Genomic DNA, 17,850 nt, shown 5'->3' with positions numbered 1-17,850 from the left:
GCGGGCCACGCCCTTCTTCTCGGAGTTGGAGCACATGGGCAATGGCGGCGAATGCAGTTGGAAATAGAGGTTTGGGAATGAAAATGAAAGGGGATCTATCTATTTGAATTCGGTGCAATGGAGTATTAATTAATGGAAGACAAAGCCTTAACCTAATACACAGAATAAGGAAATAACTACCAACAAGCAGGAAATCTATGATTGGCTTACGCGATTGTATATGACCTAACTAAGGGACGCCCTATGACCTTTATACACAACTGGAGGAAGGAGGGTGATATTTTTACAACAATAAAAAAACACAATTCTCATATCCACAACACTGCACCCTCCTCCTCTTAGGCACGTCCCGGGCCTATTACCTTTACTTTTAGTGTGGCACGTAGGTGTAGTTCCCTCTACATTTAACCTGACCCTGAGTGTGACAGTTTTAAAACACAAATAAGTATGTCCCCCTGCTCCATTGCACCCTGCCTAACAGACTCACGCCCACAGCTAACCGAATTGCGGAATGGTCTTCAAACTATACATTTACGATGGGGGAGTATTATTTATAGTTGACGCTATTTTATTTACAAAACTAACCCAGGACCTGTGATTGTTCTTTTGGGGGGGAGACAGTCTGCTCTGCATCGACGCACCAGAAAGCACCCAAAACGCACCAAAGCACCCTCAAGCACCAATCGGTGCACAGTCATCACTGTTCAATAAAAAAAACCCAACAAACCCTGGTGCTGGTCTTCCTCTTCGGCTCCCTCTGCTGGCCATGGTTCTTCCAGATGTTGTCATCTTCTTTGCTGGCGGCCTATTTGGACATAATAAAAGTGCACAAAATGTGCCCATTGCTTTTTTCTTTATTTATGGACCACAGGGCCGACTTGGGGTGGTTCACCTGTGTGGCATCAGTGCCCTGTGAGCAAGGTCCGCCAGCAAGATCTCGGGCCTTCATGGCCAGTTCCAGCAGAGGGGACATGCCCCAACCCATGGGGTCCATCAGTGGTGCTCAGCCACAGACATGTGGTCCATACGTGGTGCATCGATGCAGACAGCTGTGGTTGCGAGAGTTTCGGGCACACAATGGCGGACTCACGCACGCTCCCCTCGGCGCCCAGTGGCACACAGTCCTCGTGTGGGAGACAAGGGGGTGGGGGGGGGGGGAAAAGACAGGTGAGCGAGGGGTAAGGTCACAAGGGTACACATCAATAAAGGCAATGCAAGGCGAGGTGCGTATGGAGACGGAGCGGAGAAAACCTCGTCCCTACCGTACGTCACCACCCCTGTCACCTACTCTACCCTTGCCCTTACCCCATATTTACAACAATCTACACATTTACAAATTCGTCACTAATGTCTCGTCTTCCCCATATTTCCCCTATACCAAATTCGTCTTCACTCCCACTAATCCAAAATTTGCCATCACCCAATTCATCATCAATCCTCATAAGGAGGAAGAGATGGAACAACAAAGCACAATGTCACACCCACGTCATGATGCGTCTCACCTTCCAAACGTTTGCACAATAAAAATAATAAAAACCACCTGGCATGGTGTGGAGGTACGTCACCTCAGGTGAGTGGATGTAGATGGTGCGAGGAGATTCTTAATCCTAACTATCCTCTAAATGACATTAACTCACTTTACACTACCCGGGGTCTTTCCCTGCCAATCCATTGGCCAACTTACACTAAGGGTTCTAAAAACCAATTCCCATTGACCAAACTGTGGTGCTTATCAATTTGGGGTCTCACTCCCCCGATTCATCTCCCGGTGCCCTTGCACAATTTCCGGGCTGAGTCATGTAGCTCTCCCAGCAGGTCTACCCACCTGCACACCTCCACCACTGTAGTTGCCTCCGAGCTTACCTGCTCCTTAACCTAACCTATCTACTGGGGAAGGCCCCTCCTGGCTCTGTCACCCCTCGGTGCCCTCTGGCACTGGGCTACCCGGGTCCGTCCTCCGGATCCTCGGGCCCCATCCACAACAACTCTACCGGCTCCCAGAGCCCACCTGCGGCCTCACCTGGCCGACATCCTCACAGTGGTGGAGTGCTCAATCAACTACACATACTAACAGGCTACACGCCCAGCCATTTCCACGTCACTAATGCACCCATCCAAACTCCATTCTTCCACACGCACCACAGATGCCAATATCCAACCACAATTTACCTGTTCCCTCTACCTAACTCTTACACTACCCTCCCCGGGTATTCGTGATGGGGTCCATCCTCCTTTCCCCCATCCACACCTTCGCACCATCCGCTCCACTCCACAGTTTCCACCATACTCACTCCACGACCATCCATTCCATACTCCAAATATTCCACACTCCATGTATTTCACACAAGCATTCTCCATACACCTGCAGTTGCACACCTGTGCAATCACTCATACTGGTGCTTCCTGCACCTTCCTTCCTCCTGGGACCATTTGGTCAACACAACCCACATCACCATCACTCACTCATACACTGCTCCATACACCTGTTCAGTTGCACACCTGTGCAATCTCAATTGTTCCTCACTCACTGCTCCATACACTTCCACGCTCAATACACTTTCGATCCTCAAACACTCGGCATCATCTCATCTAACTACTCCCCTCTGGAACTTGCGCTTCCCAGTCGCCCCTTTAAACTATTGCGCTCCCTCGTCATTATCATCCAAATAATCTACCTGCATCCCCACTACAGGTATCATGGTCACTACCTAACCTTACCGTTACCTATTGTCAATCTCTAGGTCCCTACACACTATATCCTAACCCTCCCGGGCTAGTTTTCACTGCCATAAACCCCAATAGCTACTGCTCCTTTGCCCCCGCTGTGAGGGATGGCAGAGTTGCCATCCCACCACATCGGGCATCTCTCACTATAAATTTTGCTCATCCAAATTCCAGCTAATCAAAAATTTTCTATCCCAAAATTTCGAATCCAAAAACACTATCACCATCATCACAGTCCGCTATATCCTAGCCTCGGTGCGTCGTCACATCATTAAAACTCGGTTTCGCAAAGCCGAGCAATGAACGCGGGTGGTTTGGTCGCCTGCAGGTTGAATCCGTCCGGCTTTCGGTTCAAGGGAGGTGGTTTGGTCGGGCCGAGATTCCACGCACCATCTCGGCGCGGCACCTTGCGGCCCCGGGCCCGATGACCGAGGCTCGCCCGGTCGGAACCCCGTCCCCGCCACCAGGGGGCACCGTTCCGCTTCCTCCTACTCGCCCCTGAACCGGACCGGTCGCCTCGCCGGACAAGGCCTGGACTCGACCATGCGGGGCCTGGCATCCAACAAAGCGCACCGCGCACCCGCGTCGGCTATCCGTCACCCTAAACGCTAACCCGTTCAATGTCGATGCTTCACTTGCATACGCGACCCGTTTCACACTCACAAAACCTGCGGTCTCGGCGCCTCCAGTGCATCCCACACACTCCGTCCATTCCACCAACGCACTCCCTGTTACACACCACACCTCCCACGCACCGTCTTGCGCACTCTCCTCACTCGGTACGTACTCCGTACCACTCACCATGGGCGGGCACTCTTGCATCCACCCACAACCGCGCTCCGATGTGCACCCTCACACTCGCGCCACAACCAACTCAGGTGTGCTTTCTCGCACACCCTCGCCGTTCATCCCATACGTGCATCCTCGCACCCGCTCCACCACCAACTCACTCCTCGTGTCACACTCCGTACACCCCGACGTGCGTTCTCGCTCGCACTCGGTTTCACTCCCACACTTTATAACACACCCACTCGCCGACGCACACTTTTTCCTCACACGCGCGCCATTTCCACTCACACGGGACCCTTCACCAACGCCCGGGTGCCATATTGACCCCAATCGCGCGACAATTCTCTTCGTGCTGAACACTTTTCTACAAAATCTCCCGGCACCACATGCAGCCCGTCTCACCTTCGGGGTTCTTCTTCCTCCCTGCACCAACACCTGCAAATCTTTATGAGGATTAATGAGCACAGCATCAGGATGCGAGCACGGACATTGTACATAATCCATTTCTCCCTGCAATTCCCGGGCTACCTCCGTCGTCTCTTCAATTTTAACTGTACCTATTATTTCTTTTTCTTTATTCACCTCGACGACCGCTGGCTTTTATAAAATTCCCTCTACCTCAGCGGTCGCCGGCTGCCCCATACCCCGGGTCGCGATTTCTATACCCGTCATTGTACCCGCGCTTTCCTCCACTTCGCCCAACCAGTGCTTCTCGACCCGCGTTACCTCCTCGTGCACCCCTGGGACCTGCTCGCTCAACCCGCGGTCTCTGTCCCCTTCCACCTGCTTTGCCTCATACCTGGCCTTGTCCCTCGCCAGTCCCTCATTTACTTCTTTGGCCTGGGCAGTTATGTCCTTCAATTTGTCCCCTTTTATTCTATTACAACACCCTTCAATTAGATTTCCCAATTTTTCTCTCTGAGCCCTCGTTTCGTCCCTCATTTGGCCCCCCATTCTGTTTTCCATCCCTTTGAAATTATCGTCTGTTTTTACCATAAAGGCCATCATCTGTTTCATAAACAGGTCCAGATTCATTGGCATCTCGGGCTCAGCTGCTGCAACCACGGGCGCGGCTAAATTTGGTACCGCTACAACCACGTGCGCGAGGGCGCCATTTTGCGCACCTGATACCTCCTCAACCACTTCACCATTGTTCCCCTCCTCCATTTCCTCCCTGTGGTCCTGGGTTACCCCTAACCCCTCTACAAATTCCCCCACCAGCATCCCGCTGCCTTGACTATCCATGACACGATTTTAAATTTAAGATTTTATAAAACAAAAATTTCGGCCCACTCGTAATTTGAGCGCCATAGCGCTTCAGGTCCGTATCTCACTCCCAGACACCAATTGTTACGGAACCCGACGTCGGCCTATGGTTCCCCTTTGAGGGGGGATTAGTCCCCTCGCTTGTCACTGGCCGACGTGGTCCCTGAAGCTGCACCGCGACCTCCGGAAAGGCCGGTGAGCAGCTTCGTTCGTGACCGCGGATAAGATGTTAATTTGCCGAGCGGATGGCAGCCACGGCCCGAACCGTTAACAAAGACTAACCAGATTCCTTAACGTTGGCCAAATCGTGCCGCAGGTATTCAATGGGGAAAAGACAAAGACGACGGATGTGAAGAAGAAGAAGACAAGAGGTAGGAAATACGAATAGGATTTATTATTACTATTTACAACCAAAAGAAACCAAGGAGAAGGAAGGATAATAAAATAAAGGCAGAAAGACGGACGGACCAGAAGGACACAGTGAAACTTAGCTTAACTATTACAGTCTTACTTAGAAACCCAAGGACAAGACAAAAGACAGACTACGATCACACTTACACGACTGGGGAATGGAGGCAGGAATGACTGGAAGGAGGAATGGGAAGGTTCAGCTGGGGCAGATGGTTCGGGCTTGATCCCGCACGGGACGTCGGGCTGGACCTCGACGGTCACCGATGCCACCGATCCTGGTTCCCGCGGGGTAACGGGTCGAAGCTGCCTGGTGGAGCCCATGCTGCTTGTGGAGCCCAAGCTGCTGGTGGAGCCAAAACTGCTGGTGGAGCCAAAACTGCTGGTGGAGCCAAAACTGCTTCTCTGGCTCACCTCAGGACACGTCTCCCTTCTCTCTCCGAGGGCTTGTCTCGACTCATCTGCCGTCTCTGGCGCAACTCTCGGTGGGGGCTGATGCAACGGGTTTTATAACCCCACCCTCTTGAGCCATACCCACTCATTCTTGGTTGGTCGTAGGGGCTTCTTGGCTCCACCTCTTGATGTAGATGGGCGGGCCACGCCCTTCTTCTCCGAGTTGGAGCACATGGGCAATGGCGGCGAATGCAGTTGGCAATAGAGGCTTTGGGAATGAAAATGAAAGGGGATCTATCTATTTGAATTCGGTGCAATGGAGTATTAATTAATGGAAGACAAAGCCTTAACCTAATACACAGAATAAGGAAATAACTACCAACAAGCAAGAAATCTATGATTGGCTAATGCGATTGTATATGACCTAACTAAGGGACGCCCTATGACCTTTATACACAACTGGAGGAAGGAGGGTGATATTTTTACAACAATAAAAAAACACAATTCTCATATCCACAACAATATATATATATATATATATATATATATATATATATATATATATATATATATATATATATATGTATATATATATATATATATAGATATATATATGTATATATACACACATAACTTTTTGAGATATCATGTTCACATATGCACAGACATACGGATTATATATATATATATATAAATGAATGAATGAATGAATGAATGATCGTTTTAAGGCCATTTTCCTCGCTAGAGCGGGGGTTAGGCCTTGCGGGCCCCATGACAATCATGGTTCCCTGTTTGAGGCAATGTTTTTATGGCCGGATGCCCTTCCTGACGCCAACCCTTGGTCACGCTCTTACGATGCGCAGGGATACGGTGTACCTATTCTAAACTGGGGTACACACCGTGATCATTCATCCCAGAAAGCTGGTACTCAATTTGCCGACCTCGGAAGGATGACAGGCTGAGTCAACCCCCCTGGCGTTAATTCAGCGATCGACCGGGATTCGAACCCAGGATCCTAGGAGCCCAAGCCGGCACCCTAACCGCTAAGCCAACACCAGGGATTATATATATCCTTATCCACCAGGGATTATAAATGGATATATATATCCTTAATACTTAATACTACACTTCCTTAAATACAGATTTGTTTTTGAAACATTATTCACTATCAAGATTTATAGTTTTTGGTTGTTGTTACTGTCATTGACGTCATCATCCATTTTGTAGCTTGTTGATGCAGTGGATGGTGCATTTATTCCTGCAATGACATTAAATTTAATTATGAATGATGTGTAGACAGATATGTAGAATGATATAGAAATGCAATTTTATTACTGTTCATCCTGTATAGTTTACGCTGTACATTCACAAATTGAAAGATAATAAACATTTCACTTACCCGTACTAGGTGATCTTTCACTCAAACTGCTGCATGATGGTGAGTCTAATAGCTGCAGATGAGTTGTTAGATCACTATCTGTGGAGACGATCACATTTGTCAAGAGTTTTGATGTACTTGGTGAGGGTAGTCCGATATACAAAGGTGCCTTTGGTGGTGTCGACACTATTGTGGCCATTGTCGGTCTGATGACATCTTCAAAAGATTCATCTACATTAAATAAAGCAGAAACCAGAAATTGAATAATTAAATTACACTTTACAGCACTCCTGCATATAATACCACAACATAAATCTAAACTATAAAATTGAATTTATATGAATATTTCTTTATATATGCCTCAGAAAAATTAAAAACGACTCAACAAAACCCAACCAAATTTTGTACGTGCTTACGGGAACTACAACTACTGTTTCTGCCTTGGTAGCATATCTTGGGAAGTAGGGTTAAGGTGGGGGAGGAAGGGAGGACCCCAATGTATATATGTATGCAATAGCAATACCTGGTGGAGCTGATATTGCAAATTTTCTTCCCCTATAAAGAAGGCTCAAACTAGAACGGCTCTCAGTAGAGCACATAAGGGGTGTTGCAAAACATTTTACCTTTCCCCCTCCCCCCCCCCCCCCCCTCCCCGAGAACCCGTTACGGTTGGTATGTTAACGTGCATCAAAGGAAGCATGCCTCGGGGGGGAAAAAAAGGTAAAATGTTTTGCAACACCCCTTGCTTCCACCAGGCTGAACAGTTTATAATTTGTATCCCACACGGACCTGAACTGTTTTGATTGCCACCGATAGGGTATTGTATCCCACGGACCTGAACTGTTTTGATTGCCACTGATAGGGTATTGTATCCCACACGGACCTGAACTGTTTTGATTGCTACTGATAGGGTATTGTATCCCACAGACCTGAACCAAAACCGAATTGGCTTGTTCTTGTTACCCAACCAACTCATCCACATCTTGTCATAACTTGTCCACAACTTTGATATTGTGCTCTATATCGTTTTGGCCCTGTCTATCAATGGTGAAGAATCACTTTAAAAAATATATTATTCGGATCCAGATTCTGATCTGGAGCTTCCCCAAAATCTAATCACTTCGTCCTTGTCACACACCCAATCTATCAACCAAGTTTCGTCCAAATTTGTCCACAACTTTGAGATACTCTGTTCACATACAGACACGTGGATGAAAACACAACCTCCGTCCACCTTCGGTGGTGGAGATAACAATATGGTAATATGCATTACAGTCATGTTGATATTTGAGTGAGAATAATTCTAAATTTTCAAAATGCTTTATTTCACCAATTTTAAGTGGAGGTTCAAACAAAAGCACCCAACACTAACCTTCACAGTGAAGCGGATTTGATTTTTGCTCATGCCATATATAAGCAGCAAGGTTGGCAGATAAAGGTGATATTAAATGTTAAAGGTGATGACTTCCTATGAAATATAAAATGACTTTGGGCAAATTAAACTGTTTGTCAAATTAAATCATTTGTCAAATTAAACAGCACATTGTTTTTCAAGTACAACATGCTGTGTTTTGATTCAATCTGTCAGAAAAGTGACAAGTCACAAGTGACAAAGTGACAACTTCTGTCCTGGAAGTTCTTGTGTTTTATACTTTTCCCACCCCCCCCCCCCCCCCTTCCCACGCCTCCTCCCCCAAGCCCTCTCCCTCCCACACATCTCCCTGCTCTTAAATGTTGTGTGCTCTTAAGTGTTTGTGTGCTTCCCCTTCTCTTGTCTTCCGCTCCCTCTTTTTATATATTTTGTTTGTCTGGTCGATTTGTTTGTGAAGTAAATGTCAGCTCTTTCACGAGCCTCGATTCAGTATACAAAAAAAAAAGACAAAAAAAAAAAAAAAGGTCAACATATCAAGTAGTCTTAAAAAAGCCAATTTAATGAGTCAATATATTCATGCGAGATTCGATATTGTGATCTATGCTGTACTTATACCATCTGCTTGATCACTAAAATGATCTCCATCATGCTCAAAGCGACAAGGTCTTTTTTTCCTCCTCTCTCCAAGTTCTTCCTCAGACTCAACATTTGAATTGCATTCTGCCCATCTCGCATGCTGAATTGCCTGAGCATATGCATCTAAAGAAAGGTGCACAATCAAAAAGTGAATATATTGTCAGTCTCAAAGTACAAACTTTTCAATATCATTCTATTTGGACTCTTTATTGTCTCTGAATTTCATAATTTAGACATCAAGTTTCACATTTTTGAATGATTAATATCTTTGCAAAAGGTGTACTCATCAACATCTATTTGATGTATCTGCAGTGGTGGGGAGCTGAGGGCAGAGAGGAGGTTAAGGGGAACAGCTTTTAATTTGCCAAAAAGAAAAACCCAAGAACAGATACATTCAAAGTCCACTGCCCTTATGCCAAATAAATAATAAACATATTGTTGCGGATCTCCCCGTCGGCCCTTTTTCCCCTTACCAAGGGGGGATTAAACCCCTTGTCTGCGACTGACCGATGTGAGTCCTGAAGCTGCCCCGCTCCCTCCAGAGAGGCAGGTGAGCAACCTCGTTCGAGACCGCGGACAAGATGTTATTTTGCCGAGCGGATGGCAGCCCGCGGCTCGAACCGTTAGCAAGTACTAAACCCGATTCTGAACGTTGGCCAAAATCGCGCCACAGGTACTCAATGGGGAAATCACAAAGACGATCGGATGTGAGGAAACCAGAAGGTAAGGAAGAACAAATATAATTTATTACTAATATTTACAAGACCAAATAAACCAAGGAAGAAGGAAAAATACGAAAATAATTTACAGAAGAGGGAGACACAGTGCAATTCTACTTATCTATACAGTCTTATTTAAACCCCAGGACAACACGGACGAACAGACGACAGTCAGACTTACACGGGGATGATGACAGGAATGGCAGGAGGTGGATGGCTGGATGGATGAGGAGGTGGGACCACAGGGCTGGAAGGTTCAGCTGGACGCAGGAGAACGGCCGGGCCGGGAGTGAGCAGCCGCCGACTCTCCACACTTCCGTTCGCACGGCGGCGTTGCTTCGCGGCCGCGGGTCAAACCGCCGTTAAAGCTCAACTCCACCCAGCTGCGGTGGACTCAGCTGCGGTTGGTTCAGCTGCGGTGGACTCCTTACTCATCTGCTGTGGGGGGCTTCCTTGGTCCTCTGCTCCAACTGGACTCAACTGGGCTCCGGTGGACTGCCTCAGGTGAACTCTTACGCGCCTCTCTCCAATAGACTTGCGCGGGCGCTTTTATAACGCCCTTTGAGATCAATGCGCGCCACGCCCATGATGGTATCTCACCAGCCCCGATTGGCTGGTGGGGGGCTCGCTGGTCCACCTTCTGATGACGAGGGCGGGCAACGCCCTTGATATAGCTCCTCCCCCTTCTTCTCCGAGGCTTGACCACGCCGTAATGGCGGCAAATGCAGTTGGAAAGGGAGGCTTTGAGGGAATTTCAAAGAGGGATCTATCTTATTTCAAACTCTTTGAGACTCGGTGCAATGCAGTGTCAATTAATGGGAGACAGAGCCTTAAACCAACATAGAATAAGAAATAACTATTTAGAAGGGTATATGATTTTCTACGTGCATGCGATGGATTAACTAAGGGGACGACCTTTGACCTTTACACACAAAACGGAGGTATTTACAAGGAATCATTACACTCGGGGGGCATATGTACAACAAAGGATTCTGAAATCCGCAAAAATATTTTTCTCGGTGCAATGTTGTGCAATCTCGGTGCAATCTCGGTGCAATCTCGGTGCAATCTCGGTGCAATCTCGGTGTTTCTCGGTGTTTCTCGGTGCAAATTAACAAACTCGGTGCAATGCAGTGTCAATTAATGGGAGACAGAGCCTTAAACTAACATAGAATAAGAAATAACTATTTAGAAGGGTATATGATTTTCTACGTGCATGCGATGGATTAACTAAGGGGACGACCTTTGACCTTTACACACAAAACGGAGGTATTTACAAGGAATCATTACACTCGGGGGGCATATGTACAACAAAGGATTCTGAAATCCGCAAAAATATTTTTCAGCATTCAGCATTGCCAGGGCGCCTTCGGCGTCCAGCGATGCTGCCATGCTGCACAGAGACGGTATTGGGAGGGAGAGGTGTAAAATTGTTGATTAATTGCGTAATTAAAATAAATAAATAATTATCGTAAAATAATAAAATTATTTATGCTTTGGCCAAGAGCATACCAAAACCACCACCGTGTCATCCGAATCTGTAACTTTACAAAAATTAATTAACTACCGGTAACCAAATAATTAAGAAAACAAACAAGAGATAAACCGGAGTGAAAACTGAGTACTCCCTTTCAGCGCACATCATCGCCGGGTCCCCTTTGGTGCCCAGCAATGATGTCATGCAGCGCCTGGAGATGGAATAGGAAAGGAGCGGTGTACAACAATATCGACTCAGTGAGACAACCTTTATTTAAAACATCAAAGGCCAAGTTCCTTGCCAGTAGAGCTCATTATCCTGACAGGATATGATTTCCATTTGAATTTGTCAGGCAATTCCCCCACTTTTGCACGTTTTGATGCAGACAACCTGGGCCAGTAGCAAATGACAACCTAAAAATGGAAAAATAAGGAAATTAAATGATGAAGTGCATCTTTCAACATTCTTTAACTGGTGAGTACTGTATAGATTTGATCATTCAACATTCTGTAACTGGTGAGTACTGTATAAATTTTATCTGTCGGATGCAACAAGTTTCATTATTTAAACTAGCAAGTTGCGGACATGCCCATAATGGATTCTAAATGGGGTTGGTAGGCGAGGTGCTCCATTTGAAATTGTCCAAAACTGTCCGGCAAAAATGCAAATGGCATCTTCTGTCATCGAGCCGGGCTTGGAGCAACAATTCACATTTATTGCCACATCGGGTGGAATATGCTTGAATGGCGTTGAGGTCTCCGTTAGAAACTGTTTGTTCAATATATGTAGTTTTTGATGCTTTGGTTCCGTAATAAAAATTTGTATTGCTGTCAAAGGCAGTGATCAATTTGAAATTAATAGTAGGATGACCCAAATGAATCTCAGAACATATGCTGTCTATAAAATCCTACTTACATTATCTACTTTCTCCAGCCATGAAGAGTGAACCACCTCCACAGTCTTCTCACTCACAAACTCCACCACAGCAAATTATTTGACGGGCATCTAAATTAAATACAGTATTAAACAAACAGCAACATGGATGGACATTGCATTTTATCAATTTATATTTCCAGCGAAGTTGATACATATATGGATGGATTAATCCACCTACCCCATCCAGACTCCATCGGAAACCATCCTGTGAAATTATGACGTTTTACCCGTTTTCTTTAGATCACCTCACCAAGTCATAAGGATCTACCGAGTCGTGTTGCACCCCTTGTTAATGGATGCCCAGATGATTATCTGGTTTGTCGTATTAAAATGCTTGCTCATGAATTTTGATCTGATTGGCTTCTCCATTTATATCGTGTATTATATGATGTACAGGGTAATCCATAATGAAGTCTATATTTTAAATAAATATAAGTCTATATCGTTTTTGGATCCAACGTGGCTTGCCGCCAATCATCCTTGGAATGCAATTACAGACTTCAAAACCTCATACCATGCAGCAATTCACACTGCGAAACACTTCATCTCTCAGCCATAATGGATCAATCAGGAAAAAAAAAAAAAAATGGCAATAAACAATTCATTTTCAAATATAATTTTTTTTAACTACCTATAGAAACAGAGTAATTATATATTTAGAAAAGGGACTTAAATATGGATCACCACGATCCATAATTAAGTTAACCATATACACAATCACATATTACATTATTGGTTTTCACTTGTGGTACCCTCAGCATTGAGCAACGCTATATGATACATAAATGTACACAAAAAATTAGTACCCCTTCTTTATCTTTAACCCCAGGGCTATGGAATGTATTTTCATCACTAAAACCTGTGAGGCCACCCCAAACACAACAACCAGATATCTAGTCTTTTATCCTGCACTTCAGGGGTGCAACATGTGTCAAACAAGCCCACACAAAAAAAAAAATTGTGTTTACCTCTTATTTTGGCATTGAATTCAGGTTTCAACATGCAGCTTAGTTTGCTATGCATGAAAAAGCGATGCAACTCAACAATAAATTAGTTGGAAACAAATCGAAACTAGAACGGCACTCGGTAGAGCACATGCCTCCATCAGGCTGAACAGTTTGTTTTGCATCCCACTAATAGGCCCGATCTGGATTCGGACCTGAACCAAAATCTAATCAGGTCGTTTTTGTCACCTAACCAACACATCCACCAAGTTTAGTCATAACTCGACCATAACTTTTTAAAATGTTATATATCGCTTTTTGCCAGATCTCCCAATGGTGAAGAATCACCTTAAAAATTAATAATTCTCGTATCCGAATCCATATTCAGATATTCACCAAAATCGAATCAATTCGGTCTTCCAAAACACACCCAAACTGTCCACCAAGTTTCGTCCAAATCCGTCCAAAATCCGAAATCCCCCAAAACAAAATTGTCCAAAATAAACAACTTTTTGAGATGTCTTGTTCACATACAAACAGACAGGGGTGAAAACATAACCTCCATCCACCTTTGGTGGAGGCGTTAACAACTTGAATGAACTTACTGATTAAAATTCATGCAGTAAGGCGAGGAACACAGCCTGTGTGCCATGGTCCTTTGAAACCATCATAGCCTTTCTGGTGAGGAGGTTTTCCGACAGATGCTTCATCTTTGCATTGTGCGTATTAACACCGAACACACCAATGATCCTCGAATCACATGGCTCCACAAAGACAGGCCAGGATCTTTCATACACTCGGCACAAGTATCCTCTTGTTGTCTTCATCTGTACTGTTGGTGATAGCCACAACCTCACAACAAGATGATCCATCCATGATGTACGTGTTGTTTGGATTGTGTATGGAAGTGGAGCTGCATTTCGAAGGTGCTGAAAAGGTTTGATGAACTGCATGCGCCTCACCGATTCTTTTCACCATCTGTGCTAGCGGATTCTTCCATGATCGAACCATCCTCTTCAGTTGGTGATTGTAGCTCTCAAAGAAGAAAGCTGCACATGCATCCAGGCTGCCAAATTCCTCTATATCGTCTGCGATATGGAGCATGCTGTGCACATTGTACACCAGAAATTCGGGACCATATATTTCACGTCCTCTGGTGACAAAGAACAACAACAATTGGCGCACATAGACCAAGTGTTCCGATGCTAGTCTAGGGCAAACAAGGATGCACATAGCAACACTGAATGCCATGAAATGCATGTACAAGTCTGCCCTTAAAATGTCTTTCAGTACAAGTTTCCCAGTATAGAGCATAAATTGTCTTAATCCCATATAGTCTAGTAGGAAGACTAGGTCCCCCTGCACCCCCCGGAGATATACTTCTAATCAGTGTTTCTAGATTGGAAAAAATGTGTAGAAAATGACTAGCTATGGCCCCAAGCTGACAAAATGTCCCACATACCATTTTTATGCAAATTACTGCTGCCATTATCAAAAAAAGACTAGGTCCCCCTGCACCCCCCGGAGATATACTTCTAATCAGTGTTTCTAGATTGGAAAAAATGTGTAGAAAATGACTAGCTATGGCCCCAAGCTGACAAAATGTCCCACATACCATTTTTATGCAAATTACTGCTGCCATTATCAAAAAAAGACTAGGTCCCCCTGCACCCCCCGGAGATATACTTCTAATCAGTGTTTCTAGATTGGAAAAAATGTGTAGAAAATGACTAGCTATGGCCCCAAGCTGAAAAAATGTCCCACATACCATTTTTATGCAAATTACTGCTGCCATTATCAAAAAAAGACTAGGTCCCCCTGCACCCCCCGGAGATATACTGAAACTGGCAGTGACTGGTGATTGAAATGCGGTGCCTTTTTGTGTTTCAGGTCGAGGTACGTGAACTCCCCACGATCTACAGCAACCAGGAAGAGACTGATACCAGGGTGGTTCTGTACCTCCATCATGCTGCTACCATCGGATACAAGAACGCTGTAGTCAGAACACCGGACACAGACATCCTCCTGATCCTGCTCCACCATGCCCACAACATCAAGCTGACGGTGTACCTGGATACAGGGTCAGGGAAGCATCGCCAACTTGTCAACGTCTCTGAGCTGGCAGAATCCCTGGGAGAGGACTACTGTGCCACTCTCCTGGGGTACTATGTGTTCAGCGGAGAAGACTGCACCAGTGCCTTCAAAGGGAAGGGAAAAGTCGGGCCCTTGAAAAAGCTGGAGAAGAATCCCAGGTTTCACAGGGCATTCGGTGAATTTCACAGGGTATTTAGAAAAATAAAACTTTGTGTTAACGTCTGTGTAGACGGACCTTAATATGAGTCTATTATTTCGTAAAACTGTGATTATTTTGTAAATAAAGCACTAATTAGCATACTAGTATACCATAGACACATGTAATCATGTTATGAATAGTTCTATCATGATCTATGCCCTTCAAAACATGGGTCTAGACACCTTCATTTTTCAATTATCTGCAATATTGGCTGAGATATGTCAAAAATCGTTTTTTTGATAATGGCAGCAGTAATTTGCATACAAATGGTATGTGGGACATTGTTTCAGCTTGGGGCCATAGCTAGTCATTTTCTACACATTTTTTCCAATCTAGAAACACTGATTAGAAGTATATCTCCGGGGGGGTGCAGGGGGACCTAGTCTTTTTTTGATAATGGCAGCAGTAATTTGCATAAAAATGGTATGTGGGACATTTTTTCAGCTTGGGGCCATAGCTAGTCATTTTCTACACATTGTTTCCAATCTAGAAACACTGATTAGAAGTATATCTCCGGGGGGTGCAGGGGGACCTAGTCTTCCTACTAGACTAATAGCTTTTTTTTTTTTTTCTTTTTTTTTTTTTGTATACAAGATCGAGGCTCGTGAAAGAGCGAACATTAATCACACAGAAAGACAAACCGACACATAAAACATATAACATCGGGAGCGGTAGACAAGATGGGGAGAGAGGGGGAAGGACACAAACACAACATTTGAGAGCAGGGACCGAGAGACATGGAGACATGGAGAGATCTGAGAGAGGGCGAGGGCTTTGGGGGGGGGGGGGCATGGGAAGGGGGCGGTGGGAGAGGTATAAAACATATGGACACTGCCAGGACTTCCAGGAAAGAAGTTGGAATTTCAAACAAGGTGGATCTGGGGTGAATTAGCGGGGGTAGAAAAGATCAAGGTTTTGGATGGGGGAAGATAAGAGATGGTGGTGAACAGCTGTTTTAAAGACCTGGAGGGAGGAGTGGGATTGAAGGGAGTGAGGGAGTTTGTTCCAGAGGCGGGAGAAAAGAGGAATGAAAGACTGAAGGTGAGCAGAGAGCCGAGATTTCGGCAGTTTAACCATCAGAGGGTTGCTGGCAGATCTTGTGCGACCTGTAGGAATATTTGGGGGACAGAGCACAGAGAGAGCTGGGGGTGCAAGGCCGGAGAGGAGTCGGTAGAAGACAGAAAGACCACCTACCTGCCTGCGGTGAGTGAGTGAAAGGCCCTCAGAGATAGCTTCTTCATCGCGGGAGATTCCAATAATTCTGAAAGCTTTGGTTTCAACAGCGTGAAGCCGAGCTAGGTGTGAGGCAGGAGCACCGGCCCATAGGGGAGAACAGTATTCCATTGAGCTGCGGATGAAAGCCTTGTATGTGGTGAGGAGCTCAGGTGTGCCGAAGAAGGACTTCGCACGACGGAGGATGCCCAGTCGGCGACTGGCTTTGGAGGCCAGCTTGGAAATGTGGTTTTCCCAAGAAAGATCATGGCAGATAGTGAGACCCAAAATCTTGAGCGACAGAACTTCTTGGAGAGGATTGTTGAGAAAGTAGATGGGAGGGTTGTCCAGTCGATCTTTTCGGAGAGACATAGTAAGAGTGTGAGATTTGTCAGGATTGAAAGACATGTTCCACTTGTTTGACCAGTCTGTGATTTTGTCCAGGTCTTCAGAGAGTGAGGAGGCAGCAGACTGCCGATCTGAGGGAAGAGGAATGGAGCGGCAGAGAGTGGAGTCATCAGCAAAGAGATAGAGAGGATTTTCGAGAGAGTCAGAGAGATCATTGATGAAGACCAGAAAAAGCACGGGGCCCAGAACACTGCCTTGGGGAACTCCAGCCTGAACAGGAAGAGGAGATGAGAGAAACCCATTCAGGGCCACACGTTGACGACGACTAGAGAGGAAGTCCGCCAGCCATGCGTGGAGATTTCCATGGATACCAAAGGAGGAGAGTTTGGTGAGCAGAGCGGGGTGCCAGACCGTGTCGAAGGCACGTGATATGTCGAGGGAGACAGCTCTAATTTCCTGTTTGGCATTGAGGACCTCCATCCATTGTTGAGACAGCAGAAGCAGCATGTCCAGAGTAGAGTGACCTGGTCTGAAACCAAATTGATGATCAGAGATCAAGCCATTGGAGAAGAGGAAAGATTTCATATCCGAAGCAATGATGGATTCCATGACTTTGCTGATAATTGGGAGAAGGCTGATTGGTCTGTAGTTGCTAGGATCTGTTTTTGCACCTTTTTTGTGCAAAGCGGTGATGTTGGCTGATTTCCAAGCAGATGGCAGTTGACCTTGAGCAAAAGAGAGGGTGAAGAGAACAGAGAGAGGGTGAGATAGAGCAGCAGAGCAGGATTTTAGGACCCGTGGGCTGATGCCGTCAGGTCCAGTTGCAGAATCAGAGTCGAGGGTTGACAGAAACTTTTCCACCTTGTCAGGAGGAAAGGACACGGAGTCCAGGAGCAGCAGGGTACGACTGGGTATGGTGGGTACAGAGAGGGATGGGTTTGGGACACAAGATTTA

The 17,850-nt window shown here is 45.7% G+C and overlaps 1 protein-coding gene across 2 annotated transcripts in view; it reads right to left on the bottom strand.

The window, feature by feature from the left end:
- Positions 1–17,850, bottom strand: part of LOC137418432 (uncharacterized) — a 56,486-nt gene that overhangs the window by 26,735 nt on the left and 11,901 nt on the right. For both annotated transcript variants that reach the window (XM_078778166.1, XM_078778167.1), the window contains exons 3-5: positions 8,946–9,089; positions 6,980–7,189; positions 6,779–6,838 (exon numbers count right to left, since the gene is read on the bottom strand). In XM_078778166.1, the coding sequence (XP_078634292.1) occupies positions 6,779–6,838; positions 6,980–7,189; positions 8,946–9,089 (414 nt within the window). The remainder of the gene's footprint in view (positions 1–6,778; positions 6,839–6,979; positions 7,190–8,945; positions 9,090–17,850) is intronic.

Source organism: Myxine glutinosa, chromosome 5, assembly GCF_964187855.1.
Source record: "Myxine glutinosa chromosome 5, kmMyxGlut1.1, whole genome shotgun sequence".
NCBI lineage: Eukaryota > Metazoa > Chordata > Myxini > Myxiniformes > Myxinidae > Myxine > Myxine glutinosa.
Note: the sequence above shows the minus strand (reverse complement) of the source record. Positions and strands in the feature narration are given on the sequence as shown.